The sequence below is a fragment of the Lupinus angustifolius genome, chromosome LG11 (assembly GCF_001865875.1).
Source record: "Lupinus angustifolius cultivar Tanjil chromosome LG11, LupAngTanjil_v1.0, whole genome shotgun sequence".
In the NCBI taxonomy this organism is placed as follows: domain Eukaryota; kingdom Viridiplantae; phylum Streptophyta; class Magnoliopsida; order Fabales; family Fabaceae; genus Lupinus; species Lupinus angustifolius.
The window spans coordinates 2,876,815-2,901,712 of NC_032019.1; the positions used below are offsets into that span (position 1 = coordinate 2,876,815).

At 33.3% G+C, this 24,898-nt stretch overlaps 3 protein-coding genes across 4 annotated transcripts; 1 reads left to right on the forward strand and 2 right to left on the reverse strand.

Moving 5' to 3' along the window:
* LOC109360709 (ATP-dependent zinc metalloprotease FTSH 9, chloroplastic-like) lies at positions 1,440–9,034 on the reverse strand. The gene is made up of 13 exons (XM_019605772.1): positions 7,954–9,034; positions 7,207–7,272; positions 6,987–7,121; positions 6,785–6,850; positions 5,965–6,150; positions 5,790–5,876; positions 5,590–5,703; positions 5,338–5,462; positions 5,136–5,244; positions 4,852–4,977; positions 3,465–3,785; positions 3,262–3,385; positions 1,440–2,029 (listed from the first exon to the last, which is right to left on the reverse strand). Exons 1-13 carry the CDS (start codon positions 8,836–8,838, stop codon positions 1,890–1,892), a joined length of 2,484 nt encoding a protein of 827 aa, XP_019461317.1. The 5' UTR covers positions 8,839–9,034; the 3' UTR covers positions 1,440–1,889.
* On the forward strand, positions 13,575–18,524 carry LOC109359415. 2 transcript variants are annotated; one of them, XM_019604062.1, is made up of 5 exons: positions 13,575–15,060; positions 15,169–16,112; positions 16,508–16,906; positions 17,195–17,413; positions 17,585–18,524. In XM_019604062.1, the coding sequence occupies exons 1-5, from the start codon at positions 13,941–13,943 to the stop codon at positions 18,083–18,085; spliced, it is 3,183 nt and encodes a 1,060-aa protein (XP_019459607.1). In that variant the 5' UTR covers positions 13,575–13,940; the 3' UTR covers positions 18,086–18,524. The 2 variants fall into 2 exon arrangements, with proteins under 2 accessions (XP_019459607.1, XP_019459608.1); XM_019604063.1 differs by having other exon boundaries at positions 16,529–16,906.
* Positions 20,814–23,655, reverse strand: LOC109359111 (transcription factor DIVARICATA-like). The gene is made up of 2 exons (XM_019603639.1): positions 22,589–23,655; positions 20,814–21,732 (listed from the first exon to the last, which is right to left on the reverse strand). The coding sequence occupies exons 1-2, from the start codon at positions 23,050–23,052 to the stop codon at positions 21,219–21,221; spliced, it is 978 nt and encodes a 325-aa protein (XP_019459184.1). The 5' UTR covers positions 23,053–23,655; the 3' UTR covers positions 20,814–21,218.

Sequence of the window (24,898 nt, forward strand, 5' to 3'; positions counted from 1 at the left end):
TTCCATGTAATGAAGAAGCAGAATCTAAGTTGAGTAAAACCAAAGATAGCAGCAACATTTTTGGTTGAAGCAATAAACAAGTGACCTATTTAAAAATACACTCATTTCACTGCAGAGGCTCGCAAAACCAGCACTGAATCTCTCAATTGTTACTTGTTAATTCTTTTCTCGAAGAACCAGACACATTAGCAATTGTTTTATAGCTAAATATTTTATCTATAAAGAATAGGTCCTCGTGTGAACATGCTGACATGATAGGATAAAGCTTAATTCATAGGTAAATGTGAAACTTCGAAAGTTAAACAATAAAATAAGGTTCCCTGGATCTTTTGCATAGAAGAAAAGAAAACAAAGTGCACCTTCTAACATGTTTGAACTCATTGCACAAAAATTATGTCAGTAATAATCAAATTTATGATTTGTTTATACTTAAATTGTGATGAAATCAGTTATGTTCGGATATATTAGTTGAAACACGATTAAAATAATTGTTTCAATACATGGTATTAGACAAATAATTCTACGTATTAAATTACTAAATATGGTATGAAATAAGCAATTTTAGTACCAACAAGACGTTGATCTAGTGGTATAAGATCATGCTAGATCCTTAGAAAGACCAAAAAGTTAATGATTTGATTCCTGTGAGTGACACTTGTTAGGAGGAGCAGTCATGAATCCCGAAATGATTAGTTCTTTACTCAATAGGTGAGTGATACTCTTGACAATACCAAAAAAATAAGCAGGTGAAAGAGATACCATAAAAGAGATACCATAAAACATAATCATCCACATAATGATGAATTTTCTTATCTCACACCTTTCCAGAGCAGAACCCCTAAGGGCTACTTTGTATGATGAATCTGGTTAGCAGTTTGCACAAGGTACACCCTTTAAGTGTCTATCAGACAGTTTTACTAGAAAACATATGCCTATAATCATGGGACAGTCAATAACAGAGGACATGTGAACACAAATACTTATATGCAAGAACTGGAAAATAATTTTTAGAAGTTGCAGCTGTAAAGAGTGATTGAAGTTACATATGTAGCTTAGTGGTTTCCCCAGCCACAGAACCACCACATCACAGGAATCCTTTAGCAGGATCTTCCTCATTCATTCTAATCTCTGAAGTTCACATGTTTTTCTTAAATGAACACATATAACACACTAGTTTCTTACAACTCCAAATAGATAAAACTCTACTCAATTAGAAGGTGCTGACTTGATACTTGGTTGGGTTGGGGTTGGGAATGACATAGTGGAGGAGGGTAGTGATAGCCTGATAGGATGGTGTGCATTTGGGTTAAGCAATAATTCACAATGTTAGCTCACAAGTAGTATGATCATCTATCACAAGTTGGTTCATGATGGAACGGTTTTGATGGGTTGAATTTGGAAACAGAGTTTCTTACTAACCAGGTTTCTTGCAACTTTGATACAAAAATATGGTGTAACATACAGCATATATTTCACAGAATCATAATGTATACAACTAATGTATCAATTACACTTGCAGACAGCTGCATCATGACAGAAATAATATAGTTAATATACAACAAATTCAAATACCATTATATATGTAGTTGGTTAAGGTAGCAGCAGTAATGATTTATAAAAAACCCTTGAAGAGAGGGCACTAATGTATGTATTTCTTCATCTTTCTTTTTCCATGTGGCTTTGGTTGAGTGAATTCTGAGTTAACACAAATAACAGGTTGGCTGTGTTAAAATTGATGCCAAAATTAACCTTAGAGGAATGTACAATGTTGCAAGGGTGAGCTCATGCTATTTGAGACATAACTTCACTGGCTTCATCTGCATGGCGTCAAAAAGCATACCTCAATTTCCATTTCACATCGATAGGATAATTAGACAAATCTTAATCATTCAGGAGCTTGTCTGCAATGGAATTGTCTGCAATGGGAGAAGAGACTCTTGTTTGCCTTTGATGAAGATTGCAAGCTCCGTAGGTGCGACCACCAATCTTAGCCACTTCTGTAGCTCTTCACCTTCTACCTTTTCTTTTTCTGAAGAATAAGCACTATTAGAACACCATGGTAATACAGCCAAAACAGAGTGGTTTAACATCATCAGTATATAAACTTGATAGAAGCACACTAAGTTCACATCCCAAGTTCATTAAAAGTCCTTCACATGATAATTGTATTATATTAAACTATTATATTCAGGGCAGAATAAAGTCCAAGACCTAAATCTACAATCTAATTCATCGATGAAATTTCAATTGATAAGTAACACACAAACAAGTCATGCATGTATCATCTTTTCACATTAACCATATATCCTTTTAAGATTTTCCAACTAGCAAGTTTGAACGTTGAACTTTAGAGTGACAGATATAGATTACACTGCTAGATACATGGATTTAGCTTTGCTAATAAGAACACTATCTCTTGCAAAAGCGAAGATAATAAACTGATGAGGAAAAAACGCACCAAAATTGTTAGTATTACACAATTCTCAATAGGAACCACATGAATCATGATTCAATTTGGCAAGCATAATTTGTGTCATGTGATGAATCACAAATGGCTTCGGATCATACATATCGCACAATTAAGATTTATAATGTGCTCAGAGGCTTAAAAGAAAGCAACTAAGTGGATGACCATGCACTCAGGCAAACTAGTTTTCATGCAGGGGCAGTAACCCTGGTATAGTTTTTTTGGTGTAGAGTGTTCTAGCACTTACTTTTTGTTCTACTGTAGAAGTTCATGCACACACTCTGTATGGATTCCTAAGGCTAAGAAAAAAGGGGAGGATTTGGAGTCATATTTTAGGTGTAGAATAATGTATATTTAAGTTTTATTAATGTGTGTTTGAAATCATATGATATGTTACAATTCACGATCTGACAACTATGCGCACAAGGACACAAAACCCTAGCACTAGTTAGTTAATTAAAATATCCAAGCAAGAAAACCACAAAAGTGTCAGTATATGTCAAATATGAAGCATATGTTCAAAGAAAAATGCACAATGAGCATAAATCATACTTGAAAAATGTGTGCATAAAGTTTTTTGTATTCATAACAAAAAAGACTTGGTTCTTCATGGGATTTTAATATTTAAATATATTATTTCACAATATATCCCCCTAAGATCTACAGTCAATGTAAAACTTTGTCGAAATCTAAGATATTCAAGATATCCCCTCTCCAAAACACTTTTTCATTGCCAATACTCTCTTAACATTTTATGTATACGACTTATTATTGTCAAAATATACATTTTTTACCTTCCAAATGGGCACCAAGACCCTCCAATACAGTCGGATTAGCCCGCACAACGGAAAGTGATACTTCCATTGCAGACTGCAGCAATGCCTTCACCTCTCCTTGAACAAGATCAACAAGGTGTCCCTGTTGTGTTCAGATTAAAATCAGCATAAGTAAGAAATTGAACAGAAAGAAAAAACAAGACACTAATGAACTGCAGTACCTGATCCTTTCCCCAAAGACCTGATCCAGATTCATCCATTCCACCATTAGAAAGAGTGGAAATTGACATAGGGCCTATTGTCTGATTAAGACCATATTCAGCTATAGCTTTGTATGCCATGTCAGTTGCTCGCCGTATGTCATCAAGTGCACCTGTCGACACTCGACCAGAATAAATAACTTCTTCTGCTGCACGTCCTCCAAGAAGGGTCACCAGGCGACCATACAACTCATCAATGAAAAGCAAGTATCTGTCCTCAGTTGTTGGAGGAATGTAAGTAAAGCCCAAAGCACCTCCTGACCTTGGCAATATGCTTAGTTTCTGTTGAATAATAAATAAATAAGCTTTGTTTGTGATAGCATACACAAGATAGTAAGGCACTGAGTTATCAGTAAGACAATTTCTTAATTCGCAAATGAGCAACATAACAGTGATATCCTGCCAGTGGAACAACACACTATAACAAAAGCATATGAGCACTACAACAAAAGCATATGAGTATATTATTTCAACACTTCATTTTTTCTCAAAATTAATGTTCCTGTCTGCCAAAGGAACCACACACTATAACAAAAGCATATGAGCATATTATTTCAAGAAATGAGGTGGAGGTACAAATTCGGATTATCCTCCAAGAATGTGTGTTTCAGCCACTTCCATATTTTTGTTTGCTCAGTTCAAAAACATCAAAGTCAGAAGTTTTTTTGAATTAGCTAAATTTAATAATAAGAAATTCACATAAATATAATATGAAGAACCATCTCTCTCAAGCTTAAGATGTCAGGTAAGATGGTCATGAATGGTTTTATATATAAAATAAGAATTACAAGTTTGGCAAGAAATAAGGTACCAATTCCACATGGGGATTAGTTTATTTGGCTGGAAAGGAAAAATAGAATATTCAGTGACTCCTTTTTTATGCTTAATTATGTCTGCGATGGGCTTGCTTTTTTGGCTTTGCTCTATTGGAAATAGTCAAACACCATGGACTTTTTAGTGGTTTTCATATGGTAGGTATGCAGATAGACTGTCATGCTTTGTTGAATGACCCTTTGTATAGTTTCTTTTGGTTTTTGTGAACATTTCTCTTCCTGTAATATTCTCCCTTCTTTTCTAATATTTACTTTCTTATATAATAAAATCCTCTCATTCCACACGGGGGAAAATTGTCACAAGACAATAAAATAAGAAAACCAGGACCTATAAGAACTAGAAATCACCATTATCAGAGTAATTTAGAGCATAAGTAAGTTCCAATAATACATTAATTCCAAAAAAATCGAGTAGGCAAGTCTGTGGTACTATAAGCACAATCTGCATATTTGACTATATGTAATGGAAAAGTCAAATTCAAATAACCAAGAATTGTGTATCTTCATTGATTTACCTCTACACGTGGCTGTCCAAGAAGAAGTTTTGCAACTGCAGTACCTACAACAGCATGACCAGCTTCATGTCGTGCTACTACAGCCTTCTCACTTCCTTGCAACCTTGCGGTCTTTTTTTCTATGCCCTGAAACATTTAATTTGGTTCATTTGCTTCACAATTGACAAAGTAAAGTTGCATTTGCAAAACTGAATTTCAATTTAATATCTTGTCTTTTGACAAACAAAAATCTGAAACTGCATGTGTGAAGTTATTTAACTATACACCATGATATTGTGACTTACAGCTATTGATCGTTCCACAGCTTGGATGAAATCAATTTTCTCCACAACAACTTTGTTCTGTCTTCCAGCCAGTAAGGCAGCCTCGTTTACTAGGTTTGCAAGATCCGCCCTTTAATGATGTATACCATGTGTCAGACCAAAATTCCAATATTCTCAATTTATTTTAAGGGAAAAGGGAGTACGGAGGAAACAACACGATTACCCTGTGAAACCAGTTGTCATAAAAGCAACGTCGGCAACTTCAACATCTTTGGCTAAAGGAAGTTCTTTCTTTTTAATATGAACTTTTAGGATGGATTCCCTTCCTATCCTATCAGGTGTTTCCACCTAGGGTGAAATTATGGTTAGATTATTGAGGCATTTTTTACTAAAATAAGCAAAGTTTAGAATTTTTTATTTAAATGTTACGAATAGAAAAGGAAGTAATGTATTAGGATTAGAACTGAATACAGACCATAACTACACGATCAAATCTTCCTGGTCGGCGAAGTGCAGGGTCTAAGACATCTGAGCGATTAGTAGCTCCGAGAACAATCACTTGCGAATTACTGTCAAACCCATCCATCTCCTGCAATGCAATTTTAATGCATTAGCCTAATTGCAACATACAACAATGACAAGAATAATGATAAATAACATCAACGGAGTACTAACAGTGAGCAACTGATTCAAGGTTTGTTCTCGTTCGTCATTGCTGACCATGCGAAATTTACCATCACGACTTTTAGCCACCGCATCTATCTGTGTTACAAAATAAGAATTGGTTGATTGAATATCAAATAGTGGATATTGAATCAAATTACCCTGCTCAAGAAAATAATAGTCTTACCTCATCGATAAATATTATGGATGGTGCTTCCTTCTTTGCCCTTGCAAAGAGATCTCTTACACGCGAAGCACCCATGCCAACATACAACTCTACAAATTCACTAGCAGAACAACTTATAAAGGGCACATCAGCTTCCCCAGCAACGGCCTTTGCTAGCAGAGTCTTGCCTGTCCCAGGAAGACCCACCTGTAAGATAAACCAAAATATATTTACCACATACATTCCAAACTAAAACAATAATAATAATAATACGAAAAAACAGAACTCAGATACAAATAGTCCACATATGATACACAAGTCAAACATGCAGGAAAAGTGTCAACATTACTGAAGGATTCATTCTTAGAACCAACAGTTCAATCAAGCACAATATTGGACCATTTTTAGAGATCAACGCTTTGTCAACAAACATGATTTATGATAGAGTATTATGTCGTTGTTTGATCCATGTAGTCGACCCCACCTAGTGAGAGTAAGGCTTGGTTGTTGTTGCTCTAAATGAATGCAGCCTTATCCCCACAAATGGAAAGGATGTTTCTAGGATTAACCCATGACTTCCATGTCATGAGACACCTTATCATTGTGCTGATGCTCATCATCTAATAATTACATAAATGCGGGGGAATGATTCATACAATAAAGTAGACAATTATGCTATATTTTAGTGTAAACGATTCCCAAGACATTTCACATATTTATGATTCCTTCCCTAGGCAAATATCCTCGACTAAATAATGTTTTCATGTTTTCTGCAGACCATCTTATGCTTCTATTCCAGGACGAAAATGTATCACTTATCAGATATCAAGCTAGGACTCACCAAGAGAACACCTCGAGGAGGACGAGCTCCAAGTCGTACATATCTATCTGGATTTCGAAGAAATTCCTGAAAAGTGAAAATCGGCATTATCAAAATTACTTTCCTACATCACCAAAATTGAAGGTTAATTCTTTAAAAAAAGCCTCTTATACACCCTACATATTGTAAGTTCTGAAAATGAGCTGAAGAGAGTCCAACCTACCACAATTTCTTCTAACTCCTCCTTAGCCTCATCAACACCAGCAACATCAGCAAAAGTGATTGCTTCACCTTGGTCAGATGACTTTGTACCAGCAGGAGTTCCTGATTTGCGGTTTCTAATCTGACCAGCTGTATGCTGCAGACAGCATACAATTTCTCAGAAAAAATAATGTTTCAAAAGTTTAGGAAGCATAAGTTGGAGAAACATATATGGGACTAACCTGAGAAAAGCTTACAGGGAATCGGTGAAGAAGCCCTGCAAGCACAGCAACATAAAACATGGCTATCTGCCAATATGAACAAAGTCAGCATGTCATATTATGTATAGTGTCAACCCAACAGAAATCAAGGAAATCTATACAGAATTGGAATAGGAAGTTGAATATCTTAAACCATGGATACATTACAGCAAACATACAAAAGCAAGATACTAACAAAAAAGAAGCTAACCTGATCATAACATATTTAACAAATGTGATATTTTTTTTGTTTATTAAGCATGTTTACCTCATGAAGCCAATGTCAATATTAGCTTCAATTACACATTCATAAGTATTCAATTCTTCGAGAAATTATTTCAAAATCCCATGTTAACTCTAAGTGAATCAGGCAAATTATTATCTGTCCAGAATGGCCATAACAAAAATGAACCCCATAGGCTTTCACTCTCGGGTCTCTCTAAAATTGCAGTTGGGAAGACTTTAGGAAATAGTTTTTATTCAAGTTCATGCAGCATACCTATTGAGCATTCAAGTAATTTGTGAAGAACCATAATTGTTCGTTTGCATTCAAAAAATTTCCCCACATAAACGAATATACTCGAACTTGTAAATCAAAACTTCAAACCACCAGCTTCAAACACCAAACTCTCATGATGTCAGCTAAATTGAGTTCAAACATAGCCATAATAGTTAACAACATATGACAATATGAGCTTGAAACATGACATAAAATGTAAAACTTATTACCAGTGCAGAGTTAAAGAATCCACCCGAACGCTTATCAGGCGAACCAAACTCCACCTCATTATCCAGCATCTTTTCATAAGGAGTTCTTATATCACTAGGCCTTGTAGTGGTGTAAACAATCCTCTTAGTTGGAGCAACACTCTTAATCGCCAACTCTGAATCCTGCAACCTACTACTACTAGTTCCAGATGCAACCTCACCACTATCCTGGCCACTAGTCCCCACAACACCAGGCTTCAACTTGAACATGATGTGGACTCCATCAACCTCAACCTTCTGAACCTGATCACTATTAATCCTACTCAAGAACTCGCTATAAGGCACGCTAACAAATGACGTTGTAACCCTTGGCTCAGACCCAGGTAGTGGAATCCCAGGCCTCAGCAGCCTCATAACAAAAATCACAATCCCTAATTGCAATAGCAAAAACCCAACTTCTTGAGCTTGCACAATTGGCTGCCACCGCCACTTCCCACCATTACCACCACCACCACGCTTACTTTTTGAACCAAACCACCACCACCCTCCCTTTCCTTCCTTCTCCCTCCTCCTGTTCGAACCGGGACCCGGTTCACCCTTCTCCACCCCTTGCCCCTCACCGGTTTTCGCCTCGCTTTTTTCGCCCGAATCGCTCTCTTGCCCGCTACTACTACTACTAGCCTTAGTAGCAGCACAATAACCCCTTTTGAATCCTAACCACAAATCGAACCTGAAACTTCCAAAATCAATTGCTGAGTTTGCAGGCCTTAGAACCCTATTGGGAACTGAATACGGAACGAAACGGGTGGCGTTTTGGCGAAACGACGTCGGAGAATTTCGCCAGTGGTGGAAATTGAGATAGGTTTTGGTGTGCGTCAAGGGGGACAAATACTCCAAAGTAGACATTACAAGAGACACAGAATGAAAAAATCAAAACTTTGAATGATTGTGTGCATGTAAAGTCTTTACAAATTTATGGGTCAGTTTCAGAGATGGATAATCTTCTATCAAGGTTAATGGTGCTCAAGTTGGGAGAGAGAAAGAACAAGGTGACCAGACAGGAAATAACAGCCGTTGGATTCACAGAAACAGATTATCTTAACCGCTAACTTATTTTTGTTTTTTTGTATAATCAAGTCATCCTCTCAAATTTTATGAATAAAGAACTAATATTTTCAGAATACTGAATAATAAATATCATTTTCAAAAATCGAATATTTAATATTTTGGTCAATAATTCATTTTTTTCAAACACTAATAAATCAACACATTTTATTTTATTTATTTAAATTTCTGTCTGGATTGCTTGATTAGTACGTAGTACTGAGTATATAATCCGGTGCGGAGCTGCGCATAGAATACACTTTGTTACATAGGTGTAGTGACACGTGTCGTTTAATTAGAGGTGGACGGTGCATAAACAAGTGATTATGTGGGGTTGTGGTGGAAGCTTGTCCCAAAATATTCTAGTCCTCGTGTTTTAAACCAATCAAATTCTACCAATTAATATAAGAAAATTATATTTTATTTTTATGTTTTCTCTTTTTAAATATGTGATACTTTTTAATTGGTTAGAAACATAATAGAACACAAAAAATAGGACAGATGATTCCCATTTGTTTTCGTGCAAGGTCGCCTGAATTGGTAACACACGTTTGTGGAATGGTGAGGGCCACACACTGTTTTTTGAAATTGATTTACATTAATTATAAAACAAATAAGAAAAGGTTTAATTAGTGTTTTGAACTAAAAGTTTATTCTTCTTTTTTTTGGTACATTTATGTTTTTTTGGTACAAGTTTATTCATTTTTTGTTAACATCTCTAAATTTCTTAAACCTTGTTCTAAAAGATTGGTTTTGTATTTATGTTGGTCAAGTGGCAGTGGCTAATTGTGATGTTAATGATATGGACTACAAGTAGATATTTAATTAATTATCATGATAGTTTAAAAAAAGTGGAACTAAAACTTTCAATACAAGTAAGCTTTAAAAAACCAAAATATATATAAGGTTATAACTTAACAAACCTTTCTAGAAAAACTAATTATTTAATTTAGTGGTCTTTTTCAACTACGAAGGTCTTTTTATAACAGAGAAATATAAATTTTAAAGTTTTAATTTAATATATCATGATTTATAACCTATAATTGTTTTTATACTATTAAGAGTATTTTTCACTTTTTTGTGTAAGAAATTAATCATTTTTGGGGTTTGTGGTTGTCTCTCTCAACAATTGTCATTCTCAGGAATTAAACATACGACATAGAATTCCATTGAAATCTTATACTACTAAACCAACGCATTGTTGGTTATATAACATATAATTTGATATTATAAATTATTTATATTACTTTGTGGCGGTTAGTCAAGTTAACTTTTTCAAACATTTTCAATCATTTTGGCCATCTAAACTCTAGAGATCTTAATGACCCAAATAGATCATCCAAAGTGCATCTTATCCCCAAATTGACTAAAGTGCTTCAACACTTCTATCATGCTTCATGCCTTAAAAAATGTAGAAGCTTAAAACAATGTGTTCTAAAAAAGTATGAAGGGTTAAGTGTGATGAATTTGCAAGCATAAGCAAGAATCACTTCAACTTTGTTATTGATATAATGCAATCCAATCTAGGTAGGAGTGTGGAAAGGAAAGCTTTTGAATAAGTTGGGTCGTGTAGTTATTGCTTCTTCCATGCTATATGTTATTCTAACTTACTCCATGTACAAATATTTGTGACCTTATTGATGTTAAGGTTCAATCCTTTGTTTGGGGAGCAAATAATAATGCTATGACTTGTAGTAATTGCCTTATTATTTCATGTAGTTATTTGACATTTTTAGAAGTTTGATGTTGGTCAAATTAAAAGCATGAGATTTAATATATGTAAGTGTTTTTTACACTGTTAGCAAATCATTCATCATTCATATATTAATCGTCATTGACTCTCAAATAAAAGTAATATTAACGGTAGATGATATATCGACAATGTAAAAAACTTTAGACTTATAAATTTTAAACTCTAAAAACATTGTAACAACTGGTTTCTTGACTATTTTGATTGAAATGCAATTATTTGACTTATTGATAAATATTTAGAATAATTAATGTTTACTTGTATTTATTTAAAGCTTAATATTTGTACACTAAGATTTTTTTTTAAAGTTTAATATTTGTACACTAAGATTTTTACTCTATCTATCATCCGTCATATAAGATTCTCAGGTTAATTATTATTAATCTATACTATATATAAAGTCAAAACATGACGTAACTTTTACTATGGTATAATTTTTACTTCCTATTTTGTCCTTCACATTATTTATTTTTTATAAAAAAATCATATAATCCTAATTAATCATCACCAACACATTAATTAACCTTATCTCTCACCTTAAACTATACATTATCATAAACACAAAAAAAATATAATATAAAGTATACTAAATGTAACAAATATATTCTAATTATAAAAAATGAATATATAATATCATGCAATATTGACCAGCAGACACTTTGTGTCTGTACACACTAGTATGAATAATGGACTAAGGATATATGTAAAAAAAACTTTATACTCACATTTTATAAGTATTAAACTCATTTATTTACTCATTTGCCAAATATAACCTAAAAATAACAGTCGAATACGATGTAAACATATAATTTGATCAATTACACTGATATATATTCAATCAATTAAGAAGTATTAATGGTTTTACAAAATACATTTTAATATAATTTAGTTATTTCAAAAGATTAATAGGATATATATTATCACTTCTATCCTCTCTTGATCTTTGGTTTGTCATATTGAGAAACTATTATTAGTGACAAGTGATAACATTTAGTTTCATCATGGATTTAGTCTAAAATGTATTTTGATCACACAAAGTCATTAAATGATTATGAAATATATTTGCCCCCTTTTATTATGTTACTGTAGTGAACTTACTGAAGTGCAGGACTAGTTAGAGACAATTGCACTATGCAAATATGTGATTTTGATTAGTGAAACTAAGTTTTATATTTGATTAGCGGAAGAGAAACACATAGTAAAGATCCTTAAATAGAGGGTCATATCAAATTGTGAGCCAAACAATAAATGTTCCTTAAAACAGAAGAACTAAATTGTTATTCAATGGTTAACCATTTGTTGGGGTCTATTTGGCCTATTTTCTCTCTGTTATCCTTTTAGATTTTTAGATTTGTGGATGATTTCTATGGACACTAAGAAATCGAATCAATGCTACATTTTCGTTATCCATCATTGATCTCCTATCCAATTCAGTCACATTTGCATATACCACTTTTAATAGTTTCCTATCCAATTCCAAATCCTTAGAGCTTCTATATTTTTTCCCTTCATGCAAGGAAAACAACCTTTTCTTTAAATCTCTATTCATTGGGGTTTTTGTAACAAACATGCTAGCCCTCTTTGATTGTTATTATAATTACTGGTTTGAATCAGGAAATGGCTAAGATGTCCTCTACAAGTTCTCCACTTTTGTGTTGTGACAACAAATACATGCAACCAACAACCTTAAAAGCATTATAGTTTGTTCTTTGTTCTTACATTGAGAAAAAACAAAGATGGGTTTGAATGCAAAGGACATGCATATTCATTTGTGCAGAGTGGTTAATGTTTCAGCTGAGATTAGCTACACTTTTATACAAAGACACCCACTAGTTTCTGGTGTTTTGTTAGTCTTTATCATCCTATATATATTCCTTTCTTATATTTACAACTTCTTGATTTATATATCCACATTCCTTGTATGCACTGCTATTTTTGTTGCAATCTTTTGGAGTTCTGAGCAAAACACTCTCATATGTGTCAATAAAGAGGAGGAAAAGGTTGAAGCAAAATATCCGAACATACCGATCCAAAAGCGGCGTTATATAATATCATGCAATATTGACCAGCAGACACTTTGTGTCTGTACACACTAGTATGAATAATGGACTAAGGATATATGTAAAAAAAACTTTATACTCACATTTTATAAGTATTAAACTCATTTATTTACTCATTTGCCAAATATAACCTAAAAATAACAGTCGAATACGATGTAAACATATAATTTGATCAATTACACTGATATATATTCAATCAATTAAGAAGTATTAATGGTTTTACAAAATACATTTTAATATAATTTAGTTATTTCAAAAGATTAATAGGATATATATTATCACTTCTATCCTCTCTTGATCTTTGGTTTGTCATATTGAGAAACTATTATTAGTGACAAGTGATAACATTTAGTTTCATCATGGATTTAGTCTAAAATGTATTTTGATCACACAAAGTCATTAAATGATTATGAAATATATTTGCCCCCTTTTATTATGTTACTGTAGTGAACTTACTGAAGTGCAGGACTAGTTAGAGACAATTGCACTATGCAAATATGTGATTTTGATTAGTGAAACTAAGTTTTATATTTGATTAGCGGAAGAGAAACACATAGTAAAGATCCTTAAATAGAGGGTCATATCAAATTGTGAGCCAAACAATAAATGTTCCTTAAAACAGAAGAACTAAATTGTTATTCAATGGTTAACCATTTGTTGGGGTCTATTTGGCCTATTTTCTCTCTGTTATCCTTTTAGATTTTTAGATTTGTGGATGATTTCTATGGACACTAAGAAATCGAATCAATGCTACATTTTCGTTATCCATCATTGATCTCCTATCCAATTCAGTCACATTTGCATATACCACTTTTAATAGTTTCCTATCCAATTCCAAATCCTTAGAGCTTCTATATTTTTTCCCTTCATGCAAGGAAAACAACCTTTTCTTTAAATCTCTATTCATTGGGGTTTTTGTAACAAACATGCTAGCCCTCTTTGATTGTTATTATAATTACTGGTTTGAATCAGGAAATGGCTAAGATGTCCTCTACAAGTTCTCCACTTTTGTGTTGTGACAACAAATACATGCAACCAACAACCTTAAAAGCATTATAGTTTGTTCTTTGTTCTTACATTGAGAAAAAACAAAGATGGGTTTGAATGCAAAGGACATGCATATTCATTTGTGCAGAGTGGTTAATGTTTCAGCTGAGATTAGCTACACTTTTATACAAAGACACCCACTAGTTTCTGGTGTTTTGTTAGTCTTTATCATCCTATATATATTCCTTTCTTATATTTACAACTTCTTGATTTATATATCCACATTCCTTGTATGCACTGCTATTTTTGTTGCAATCTTTTGGAGTTCTGAGCAAAACACTCTCATATGTGTCAATAAAGAGGAGGAAAAGGTTGAAGCAAAATATCCGAACATACCGATCCAAAAGCGGCGTGAACTGTTTTATAAGTATCCATCACAGAATGCAACAAGTAGAAGAAGAAATTTCACAGGGAGGAAATTGGATGTGTATGGTGGTTTAGAAGAAAAGGCTAAGGATTTATCAGAAGTGTTTAGAAATGAATTCACTAACAAGGACTCATGGATTAGAGAAGATAAATATATTATGGAAGAGGAAGAGGTTTCTTTGGACTATGAGTTGTCTGCAGAAAAAAATGAGGCTCCTACAATGCAAACCTTGGATTCTGAACCTCCCATATGTGATTTGGTGATTTCTAGTGATAGATATGTTGGTCTACAGAAAGAGATAGAAAAGAAGAATGAAGAGAAAGAAGTACAAGAGGGTAAGAACAAAGGTGTGGAATTGAAAGAGGATGATCAGAAAAAACTCATGGATCTCGGGCTTGCTGAGATGGAAAGGAACAAAAGGCTAGAGAGTCTCATAGCTAGAAGAAGAGCAAGAAAATTACTGAAGTTACATCTTGAGAATGGTGTAGTTGATCCAGTTATGCCAAGAGAAATTGCACCACTTCTTATTGCAAGAGGTAACCCTTATGATTCTCCAAGAGAGTTTGAAGGGATTGATGGCATAGAAAGGCCTGGTTCTGCTCCATCTGCTTTGAGAAGTCCATTTGATATTCCCTATGATCCTAATGAGGAGAAACCCATTCTCAAGGGAGATAGTTTTGATCAAGAATTCTTCACAACTCTACAGAAGGAATTGCAGTTCTGTAGGCATGAAAGTTTCAATTATTTCTCATTAGAACCTAGGCAAAACTTGGCTTACCCCAGAGCTAGAAGGTTTCCAGGTCATAAACACTTTCTCCTCATCTTTCTTACTATGAGATGATAGCTAAAGAGAAGAAGAAAATATGGTAAAATTTGATGATGAAATTGAATATCTTTTACTCTTGCAGGTAAGGGAAATGAGGACTGGTTTGAACAATTAATCTCCAAAGAAAGGAATGAATGTGAACCTAAAGCTCTCACACCACTAAGTGAAAGAGAGGAGACAACAAATGAAGATGATGAGAAAGGTAAAACTGAAACGGTCAGCGTTAAAGATGAGGAACTGGAGAATGCTAATGCAACAAAGTCCATGTCAGATCATACAAGCAAGCTAGACTTGACTACAAAGATAACAAATGCTGAAAGTTCTGAAGTTATAGAGAATCCAGGACTAACAATTCCTAAGCCTCATGTTAGGGGCCTTAATTTTCCAAGGTCTAATATTGATGCTACTAATATAAATGATTCTTTATATGAATCTCTTCCATCGCAAGTTAATAAGAACCAGGTAAATGCGCTATTTACCGGTGGGGGCATTAGTCTTACCCCATCACATTCCATAGCTTCTGATTTACAAGTCGAGGTTTCTGAAGTTGGTTCACCAACACTTGCGACGGTTGATGATAGTCATGAGATCAATACAACCACAGATGAAGAATCTATAGCATATGATAGGGACATTGATAAAGACATTATTACTTCTGGCAGTGAAGAAATGTGGGGAGCCTCATTCAATTCAAGAGGAGTAAGTAGCGTTATCGAGCAGGATATTTCAGAAGTACACAACTGGAGGGACATTGCTTCACCCCTTTCTCCACAAATCATAGATGAAGAAAATACAGCTGATGTGAGTTCTATGTCCTCGATATCTGATATGCCTGAAGATACTTCAACTCATGAAGGAAGCAATGATGGCAACATTTTTGGAATTGTGGAAGAATGTATTGGAGAAACTGATGTACACCATCCTTCCAATTCTTCAGATGTGATAGCACGTTGGAAGCGGTTGATGCGGCTGATGGATAAAAATGTTAATCATTTACCTCATGAAACACATGCAGAAATACCAGAGGTAAGTATTTTGGTACTTTAACATTTGTTATTTTGCCTGAGAATCTTGGCTGGTCCAAACTGTGAGCATCTGAGCATATGGAAACACTAAACTTTGCATATCATTTTGAATGGGTGATAATTGGTTTTCAACCTATATTATGCCTATATTATATGGTTGCCAGAGATGGTAATTTAATCACTATCGTCTTGTGATAGGTGTATTATGTGATGATATGCAAAATTTGGTGTATGAATAGCACAACTGATTATTTATTTGAAACAGAAGGGGACTTTTTCTGAATTCATACTTGAACAAATTCCTTTTTTTTTTTGCATGGTTACTTGCATCCATAAAAGCTAATAACTCGGGATACAAACATTGTTTTCACTTTTAAGATTACTCTTATTCCACAGGAAATGAGTATCTTGTCAGAGGATTTGATAACTGAGGCACAAGTTATCAATAATGTGAACAACTCAGCCACCATTGAGCAAGATAGCACAAACAACAAAGAAAGTAATGAATATAACACATTAGCTGTACAACAAGAAACAAGTGATGAAGTCACTATCAACTCAGGTTTATCATTTTCACCAAGGTCTGTATTACCACATAACACAATAGCAGACCAAGTTTCCTCATCAGCTTATAATCAAGAGATGCACTTAGGTAATCTGCAATCTAATAGCGAGGTTATGGCACATGCAACACTAAACGGTGAAAGTCCACTAGACACCATGCCTCAAAATAACGAGCTTTCATTGGATTATCCAACTCTTGAATCACATAACAATGACTTCAGACATTCTCAGGTGTGAATTGTGGTAGAAAGTCATTTATTTACTCTCTATCTTATTTAAAATCTTCAATATTAGTAGGGGATATGGTTGTCCCATGCATAAAGGCTCTGATACATGATCGTTAGGCCACAAGGGTAAGGCCATGATTTGTTAAAACGAATCTTAATACTGTTTATATATTTGGCTTTTCTACACACACAAAAACTCATCATGTGGACATCCTTGTAACTTTGTTTTACAATGAACAGAAACAGAAGATCTTCGAGCCTTAACTTGTTTTTTACTTGTGACATTTACTAGGAGTGGACTTACCGCCCGAAGAATTCCATTGAAGAATCAAATATGTCCAGCAAGATGAGTGATACAGAAGTTTACAATATGGAAGAAGAAGAGAAGTTAAAGAGTGACAAGAACAGCACAGAAAAATTTTCTCCCCTAAGTAGAGAGGATGCTACTACAGAATCCCCCAAACAAGTTGAGATAATGGATGAGAAATCAAGAGAATTATTTGATGATAAAGTAACATTTTAATCTTTAAACTTTATTTATTTTTTGTAGATTATGATATAGCAATATAACGTTGTTCGATCCATGCAGCCTACACCACATCACATAGTAGAATAAAGACGTGGTTGTTGTTGGAGCCAATACACTTACATTGTTTTACATCTTCCTTGTAAAATTGAACAGGAACCATTGGATTCTGTAAGGCTAGAAGCATCCTCAGATGTTCACAGAGAGAATGAAGATGAATCCCAAACATCAGTAAGACAAGAAGCAGCAAAAGAACCATTTACCAATGCCGAAGTGATGGACACAAGTTCTGCTATACATCTTGAAGGAGAAGATCACAGTGACTTGGATAAGAATGAAACCATACTTTCACCAAATGATACCAAAGAAGAACTGTCCAATTATTTGCAAAGCGAGTCGAAACATGTAGTTGAAGATCATATGGAGAAGGAAAAGTTGGTGGACCTAGTTGACATCTGTGAGGACTCTACACTAACTAGTGCTGAAGAGGAATTGAACAATAATGAAAGGATGGTTTTATCTGACTCAGCAGGAGAAAGTCATGAGGTAGAGACTGAACAATTACTTCACCTTGAAGATGTTAGTGCACCAAACCCAAATGACAGTTCAAAAGAAATAGAATGTTTCCAGAAAGAGTTAACTGATTTGGTTGAATAAGCGAGTAGTGGTGAAAGCAATGAGTACTTGCAGCAAAAAAGAGTCACTTCACCAAACATTCCCAGCAAAGAAGCAAATGAGTGCCTTGTATAGGATTATTCATTAAGTGATCTACATTGACAAGTGTTAAAGCCTCTTTTGTGTTGCACAGAAGAAAAATGGTTCAACAAAAGAAGTGAAGTTCCATTATTTAGTTATTTTCCATCAAGTGTCTGAACTTGCCAAAACCAGAAGATTAACATAGAGCTGCAGATACATTAATCAATTTTTTATTCTCTAGTTGTTCATAAAATTATTCTATTAGTTAGACTGCACATACACTATCATATTCACAATGTACAAAGTAACAAGCATAGAAGGTCCATACTCACTTGTATATTATCTTGTAAACTTGTAACCCATAGTACATCACAATCATCATTTTGTCTATGATGAAAACGATTTAATTATGGTGCAGTGAGTTTAAACATACGTCGTGACATTAAAAATGATCACCTTAGAAGTTTAAGTGGTGATATGTGATTCGTTGATAGTGAAAAAGTTGTATCAATCTTTTGTTTGCTCTCATGTATCATTACCTCTAGTTGGAAAAAAAAATTATTTAAGTTAAAAATATAATTATTTAATATTATTCTGATCAATAATATTTTTTGACACATGGAATAACACAAAAAAGTAGAACAGCAGCACCAAATGTAAACCCCACTATTTTTCTCAAATTATTTAGATTTTAGACAGAGAGGACTTGTTCTTTACCTTTCTATTTGTCCATAGATGCCTATATTGTTAACTTTGTTGCCTCATATTCTGGTTTGTTCACACTTGTCTTCGGTCCTTGTGCTACTAAATTACATTATTCTCTGATTCTGTACCAATGAAAGCAGCACACAAATCCTACACACTTTCTCACAATCCATAGACTAGCCTTTCTAATCAATAATTCTAATTGCATGGATTGGTTTGAATTTTGATTCATCACAAGCAATTTAAGGGGACAATCATTACAGGAATAAAATATTTTAGTACATAAATTTTAGACAAATTATGTATCCATATGTATGTCTTGTAGTCGATATTTACTTATATTTTAAATGAAGTGTTATACATACTTGTACCATAAAGTTACAAATAATTCTTAATTTATGAAATTTTATAAACTTCATCTACTTAAGGAGAGCTTTCAATTCAATAGTTAAGCTAATAAAATTAAATGTGAGTAAGAAGTTATTAAATAAAGTATGACAATACCTCCCCTGCTATACTACGAATTATGGGTCATTGTATGAATATAATAGGTTCAAGTGTTTGATGGAAATAAGAATAAAGTGGCTAAACAGCTTTTAAATTCCACTTGTAAAAAAAGCTTTGCCTTTTGAAAAGATATTAGTTATTCTTGTCATGTGCTGTGTTGAAAAAGCTAGTTGCAGGTCCATTTGGCTTATACCACTAAGCATTCTTCACTGAGTTCACAAGTAAAATGACATTGGCATAGTGGTTGTATATATGAGAATATGCAAGTTGCAGCAATAGCGAAAACGAACAAGTATCGTTTTAAATTTCTCAATAACTTCCTAGTTCTTTTATTGATAAAGTGACAATTAATTTAGCAAAATGTGAATTACTAGCTTTTTTTAAAGGGTATATTTTCCCTTTGAAAAATGTATTTTTGGTTAATTCATACATGCATCTCGTGTATTCTAAGCAACTTAAAAATAAACTTCGAAATAACTTATTAATATTTGTGGATAATTTTAGAAAACGAAAATATAGAGTACATTACATTTCATCATCAACTACACAATAATTCACCACTCCATAATCCAATAATTCTTAGAAGAAGGGAAACTATGTAATTTGCATTTTGTCATCTTGTCTATGTACCTATCTTTTGAAACTTCATAACTTGTCCATAGAGTGAGTATCTGCATGATTTTCCATCATGTTCACCAAATATACTTAAAATCTCTAAGGTTATGTCCAAAACCAGACCACATAAGATATTAATGTTTGACCGTAGAATATTCTTAATGCTAGCTTTGTAGAAAGGGGCACATATAGGTAACAACATAATTAGTTACTTTATGTCAACTATGGTAGTTGGTAGGTAGGGTGAGATTCTGTAGTCTAGTTTTGAAAGAAAGGCAATATGTAGTTAATGATTTTTCTTACCAACATAGGATCCCAAAACTTCTTCAGAGATATGTTATGTAGAATTAATAAAAATCCATCATGAAATCTGATTAAGCTAAATACTTCTTTTGGCTAAATAAAATTCTAAGGTTGTTTCCATAAATAGGATCAACAGTGAAACATTTTAAATCTTGTTTAATAGGTAGGCTCCATACATTAGAATCACAAAGACTGTGATGCTTTCTTTGGTATCTAGGAATTTAGAATGCATAGATAAAACTCTTTACTAATTCCAATAATTAACTCAATGTCTATTTGAACAAATCACAAGATCTCCATGCACTTGGGAAAGTTAGAAAAGGAGATCATTTTTCAAGGATATTTATTTTAACAAATTGTTGGTATAAACTTTAACTTGACTTTCTTGGCATGAATCACTTTACAGTTGCTCAGCATGTGCTACACTTTTTATGATTGGAATTTGAAGATACACTTTTGGCTATGCCTTTTTTTTATCATTCACTAACTGAACTAGGGAGTAACTCTACTGATGCACAATATATTTGTGCATCTTAAACTTATCTTTGAAGAACAGTTGTCAAGGTATCAAATTATGTATTTCTCAACTATATTAATATCTTGCTTTGAATACAATACTGATAAACAGGATCATCCACTTACATATGCCTTGACACTTTTCAAAATTTAAGTGCCTCTTTTCCACAAAGTTGACATTCTCATTCTGAACTTAGCTTGAAATCCAATATTCTTAAACAACATACAAAAAATTAAACCAACCAGTTTTCACCTTTCTGAAGTCTAGTTCTTTACTAATTGAGAAAATACAAATCTCTTACCTTCTTTCGAGTTCATATCCGAGATCGGACTGATATTCTAATGTAAGATATTCACATAGAACTTTGGAAAAGCACAAACACCATTACCACAGAACTGAAGAAGATACTGGCCCAAGCCATTAGATAATAATTCAATAAGGACCAATTTATGCATGGGAAAAGTGTTCTGAGGACTGTTGCATTTGGAAAACCATGTTTTGTGTCTGAGGCTGTAAGTATGAAGACTCATGATGCAGATTTTGGCCTTGCATTTTAAGCCCATAGGAGCTAGCATCATAAGGAGACATGAACAATTTTTCATGTGCATGATTCATAGACATAGCTGCTCCTGCATTTGGCTGAAGATTCCACTGTAAATGAGCTCTTGGTGAAGTAGCATTAGAATTTGGTTGCTGCTGTACCTGTGAGAGCATCATGGAATGTTCTGGTGAAGTGGAATTCTTGGTGTCATCTGAAGAAGTTAAAGTAGTTTCTGTGATATTAACTGTTGTTATGTCATGTATGCTAGCCCTTCTCTTATCTTTGCCTCCTGAAAGTTGCCTAATGAAGTACTTTTGAGCATGGCTAGCTACTTGAGTTGGAGTTCTTGTAATAACAAAATTCCTAGATATGTTTCTCCAATCACCTTTGCCATACTTCTTAAGTCCCAGTAGAAACAATCTGCAGAGAATATCATCAAGAAGTTTAAACTCCATGTACAAAAATAAAAACAAACTTATTTTACTCTATGAAACTCTCCATATTGGCCTCATGAAAGCTAAAAGAACTTAACAATACCTATAAGGAAAATATATTAAACTCTTTATTATCCACAGTGGTATTGATCCTACCCTCCTAGATTTAAACATCATCCATCAATTCTTGCTTAATCACCATGTTTTCAGACAAGTAGACAACTATATATTTCCTGACATAACATTGTATACAAAAATCTTTTCGATATTGTTAATTGAACACTGTATATCTATACACACATATAGTATATGACAACAATGATAATAGAATATGAAATCAAATGCAAAAGGCAGAATATTACTTTGTTCACCATGCTTTCAGACAGATATACATTGTCAGCTGATAAATATTATATATTCAAATCCTAATATACTGTCAATTTAAGTTAATTAACACTAATAATAACAAGTATAACTTACACTAACTACCATTGAGGTTTGACTTAATTACACCAATATTTCTTGTGTTTCAAAAGTTACACCATAGAGAGGGTAAGTGATTAATTATTTTTTTCAACCCACCCTATAGTCTATTAATAACAAAAAATAGATCCATCCAATGTATAAAAAAAAAATTCCGATGGCTTTTTTTGCTACCATAACCTTCCCAACCATGATTTTTTGTTTTTATTTCTAAGCATTTAGCCTCGAAATAAAAAATTGTACACCTTGAAGGAAGTTAGTGTAAAATTTGGCTCCATCACAGGAGAAATCAGTATAATATACTTAAATAACATTATAACAATCATAATAATAAGAAATGCAAAAGGCAAAAAAATTACTTATGTTCCTCTTCTGTCCATGGAACTCCTTTCTTCCTTTCCTGTTCAGGAGGTCTACCTGATGATCTCTTTCCACTGAGTCCTCCTTTAAACTCATCATAGCCATGTCCATGTGTGTTGATCATATAGTTTAAGGTGAAGGGTGAGGTAGTAGTAGTAATTGTAGTAGTAGTAGTAGTAGCACTATCATAACCAGGAACTGGGACCAAACCAGCCTCTATGTTACAAACATCTACTTCTAATTCCTTGTATTGTCTCATAACATCAGAAACTGTCTTTCCTGGTATCGTTGCTGCCAATTTGTGCCACCTGTCTGGTGTCTCCTTATCATACACTGCAAGAGCATTTTCAAACAGCTTGTTTTCTGAAGCTGTCCATTTTGTGTTGTTCATGTTATCTTCTACATACCAATTTGAGTTTGATGTGTAAGGTGAAGAAGAGGGTATTTCCATTTCCCACTTCATCTCATCAAGTTACAAACTATTGATGTAAAACTTGATAGTGGAAACAGGGGAAAAAGCAGAGGAATGAGAACAGAGGTTGTGGTTTTACCACAACAATATGAAGGATAAATCCAAAAGCATTTTGAAGGGAATCAGAATAGCTTTTTTTTTATGAGTAAGAGACTCTCTGGAATCTAGAAAAATATCAACTTTATATATAAAAAAATAAGACAATTCTCCAAATTGATATTGAAGGTTCTTATCTCTTATCTAATTGGTATAAAATGGATAACCCTAGAACCACTTGTGATATCTAATCCCAATGAGATTCACTCACAGAAGGAGAAAATCCCATTATAAAATTTAGAACTAGGTAGTAGAAACTGATAATAGTTTATTTTCAAAGAAAAATAAAAATAAGAACTTTATTGATGCTTCTGCTGCAGGTTCAATTTAAGCATACCATAATTGGAAAGTAGTTAGAAGGGGCAGAAGCCAAATACAACGAATGTGAAAACCCAATTTGGAAATAGCATAAAGACTCATAATTTATGAGCAACAGAGGAGAGAGAAAACTGGTTCAAAAAAATCTGTGAATCTGTCTTTTCTTTCTACTTTTTTCTTCTGAGCAACAAATAACATAAAAGAATTAAAGAAATAATAGTAAAGAAACCAACTTAGTACAAAAAGGATAGGCCCAAAATAAAATAGAAAAAAAAAAAAGCAACTATATATTATGGAAGGTGACAACAGTGTTACTAATGGGTAGGTTATGATACCAGTGAGAATATATATTTAATGAAATTTTTTTGCATGAAGACATATTAATCACGTCATATTTAGATATAAGTGTATTTATATTTTTTTATGGTATCATTTTTGACTAAATTTTAAATAAAATTAAATTTTTAATATGTTGACAATATTTTATTGGTTGTCTCTACATACATATGTCTTCATACAAATCTTTCTTTATATTCATTGTTGGTGAATTAATTAAACCATATAATATATAATGGTCAACTTATACATATTATTAAAAGAAATTACAATGTTACTTTCCCTGTTTCTTATTGTATAAGGAAGGGTATTTAAAACTATGGGTGAAAATCAACTGACCAAGTTTCAAGGAATGAATCTAAACAAACTTCTTAGAAAGAGGAACAACCAAGAAAAAAGGTGATGAAGGTGGTGCGCTGTGATTGGACAAAATGTGTTTGTGGGTGCTGAAATTATAGCAGATGTTCCCTCTTATTATAATAGAGTGACACAATCGGTTCTGTGCATATTTATATAAAATTAAAAGTTTAAATACAACCTAGTTCTACTCGGTAGACTTATATAGTGGTTTATTTATTCCTTAGTTTAATAAAGGTGGATTTTTTGTCCGTATCAATATTTTACATTTATTTTTATGTAGACTATGGTTAACTCTTGAATACAATATTGCACATGAATAATGGACAATATGATAATAATATAAAAATATAACAATGCATAGATATTAAATTCTTACTTTAATCATATAATTTAAAAATTTCTTAGGTTGGAATTGTTGGAAGAAATAGAGTTTGGCAACTCATCATGCACATTGGAAGTTAACCTGTTTCCAATTGGTGAATGAGACTAAGCAAAGAGCAATTTGTATATCTTCCAAATACGTATATGTTTTTGGTGCAATAGCCTCCAAGATATTAAGCCAGCTGTTTAAACTTTAATTTTTTATTATAGGTAAAGTTAAAATATTCACTTAACTTTTCTGCTATTTGCCATTATTAGATTTGATTCAGGTGTACTTTCTAACCTATATTGAATTACAACTTTTATGTATAAATTTGTATAGGATTTAGTAAGTAAAACTTGAATG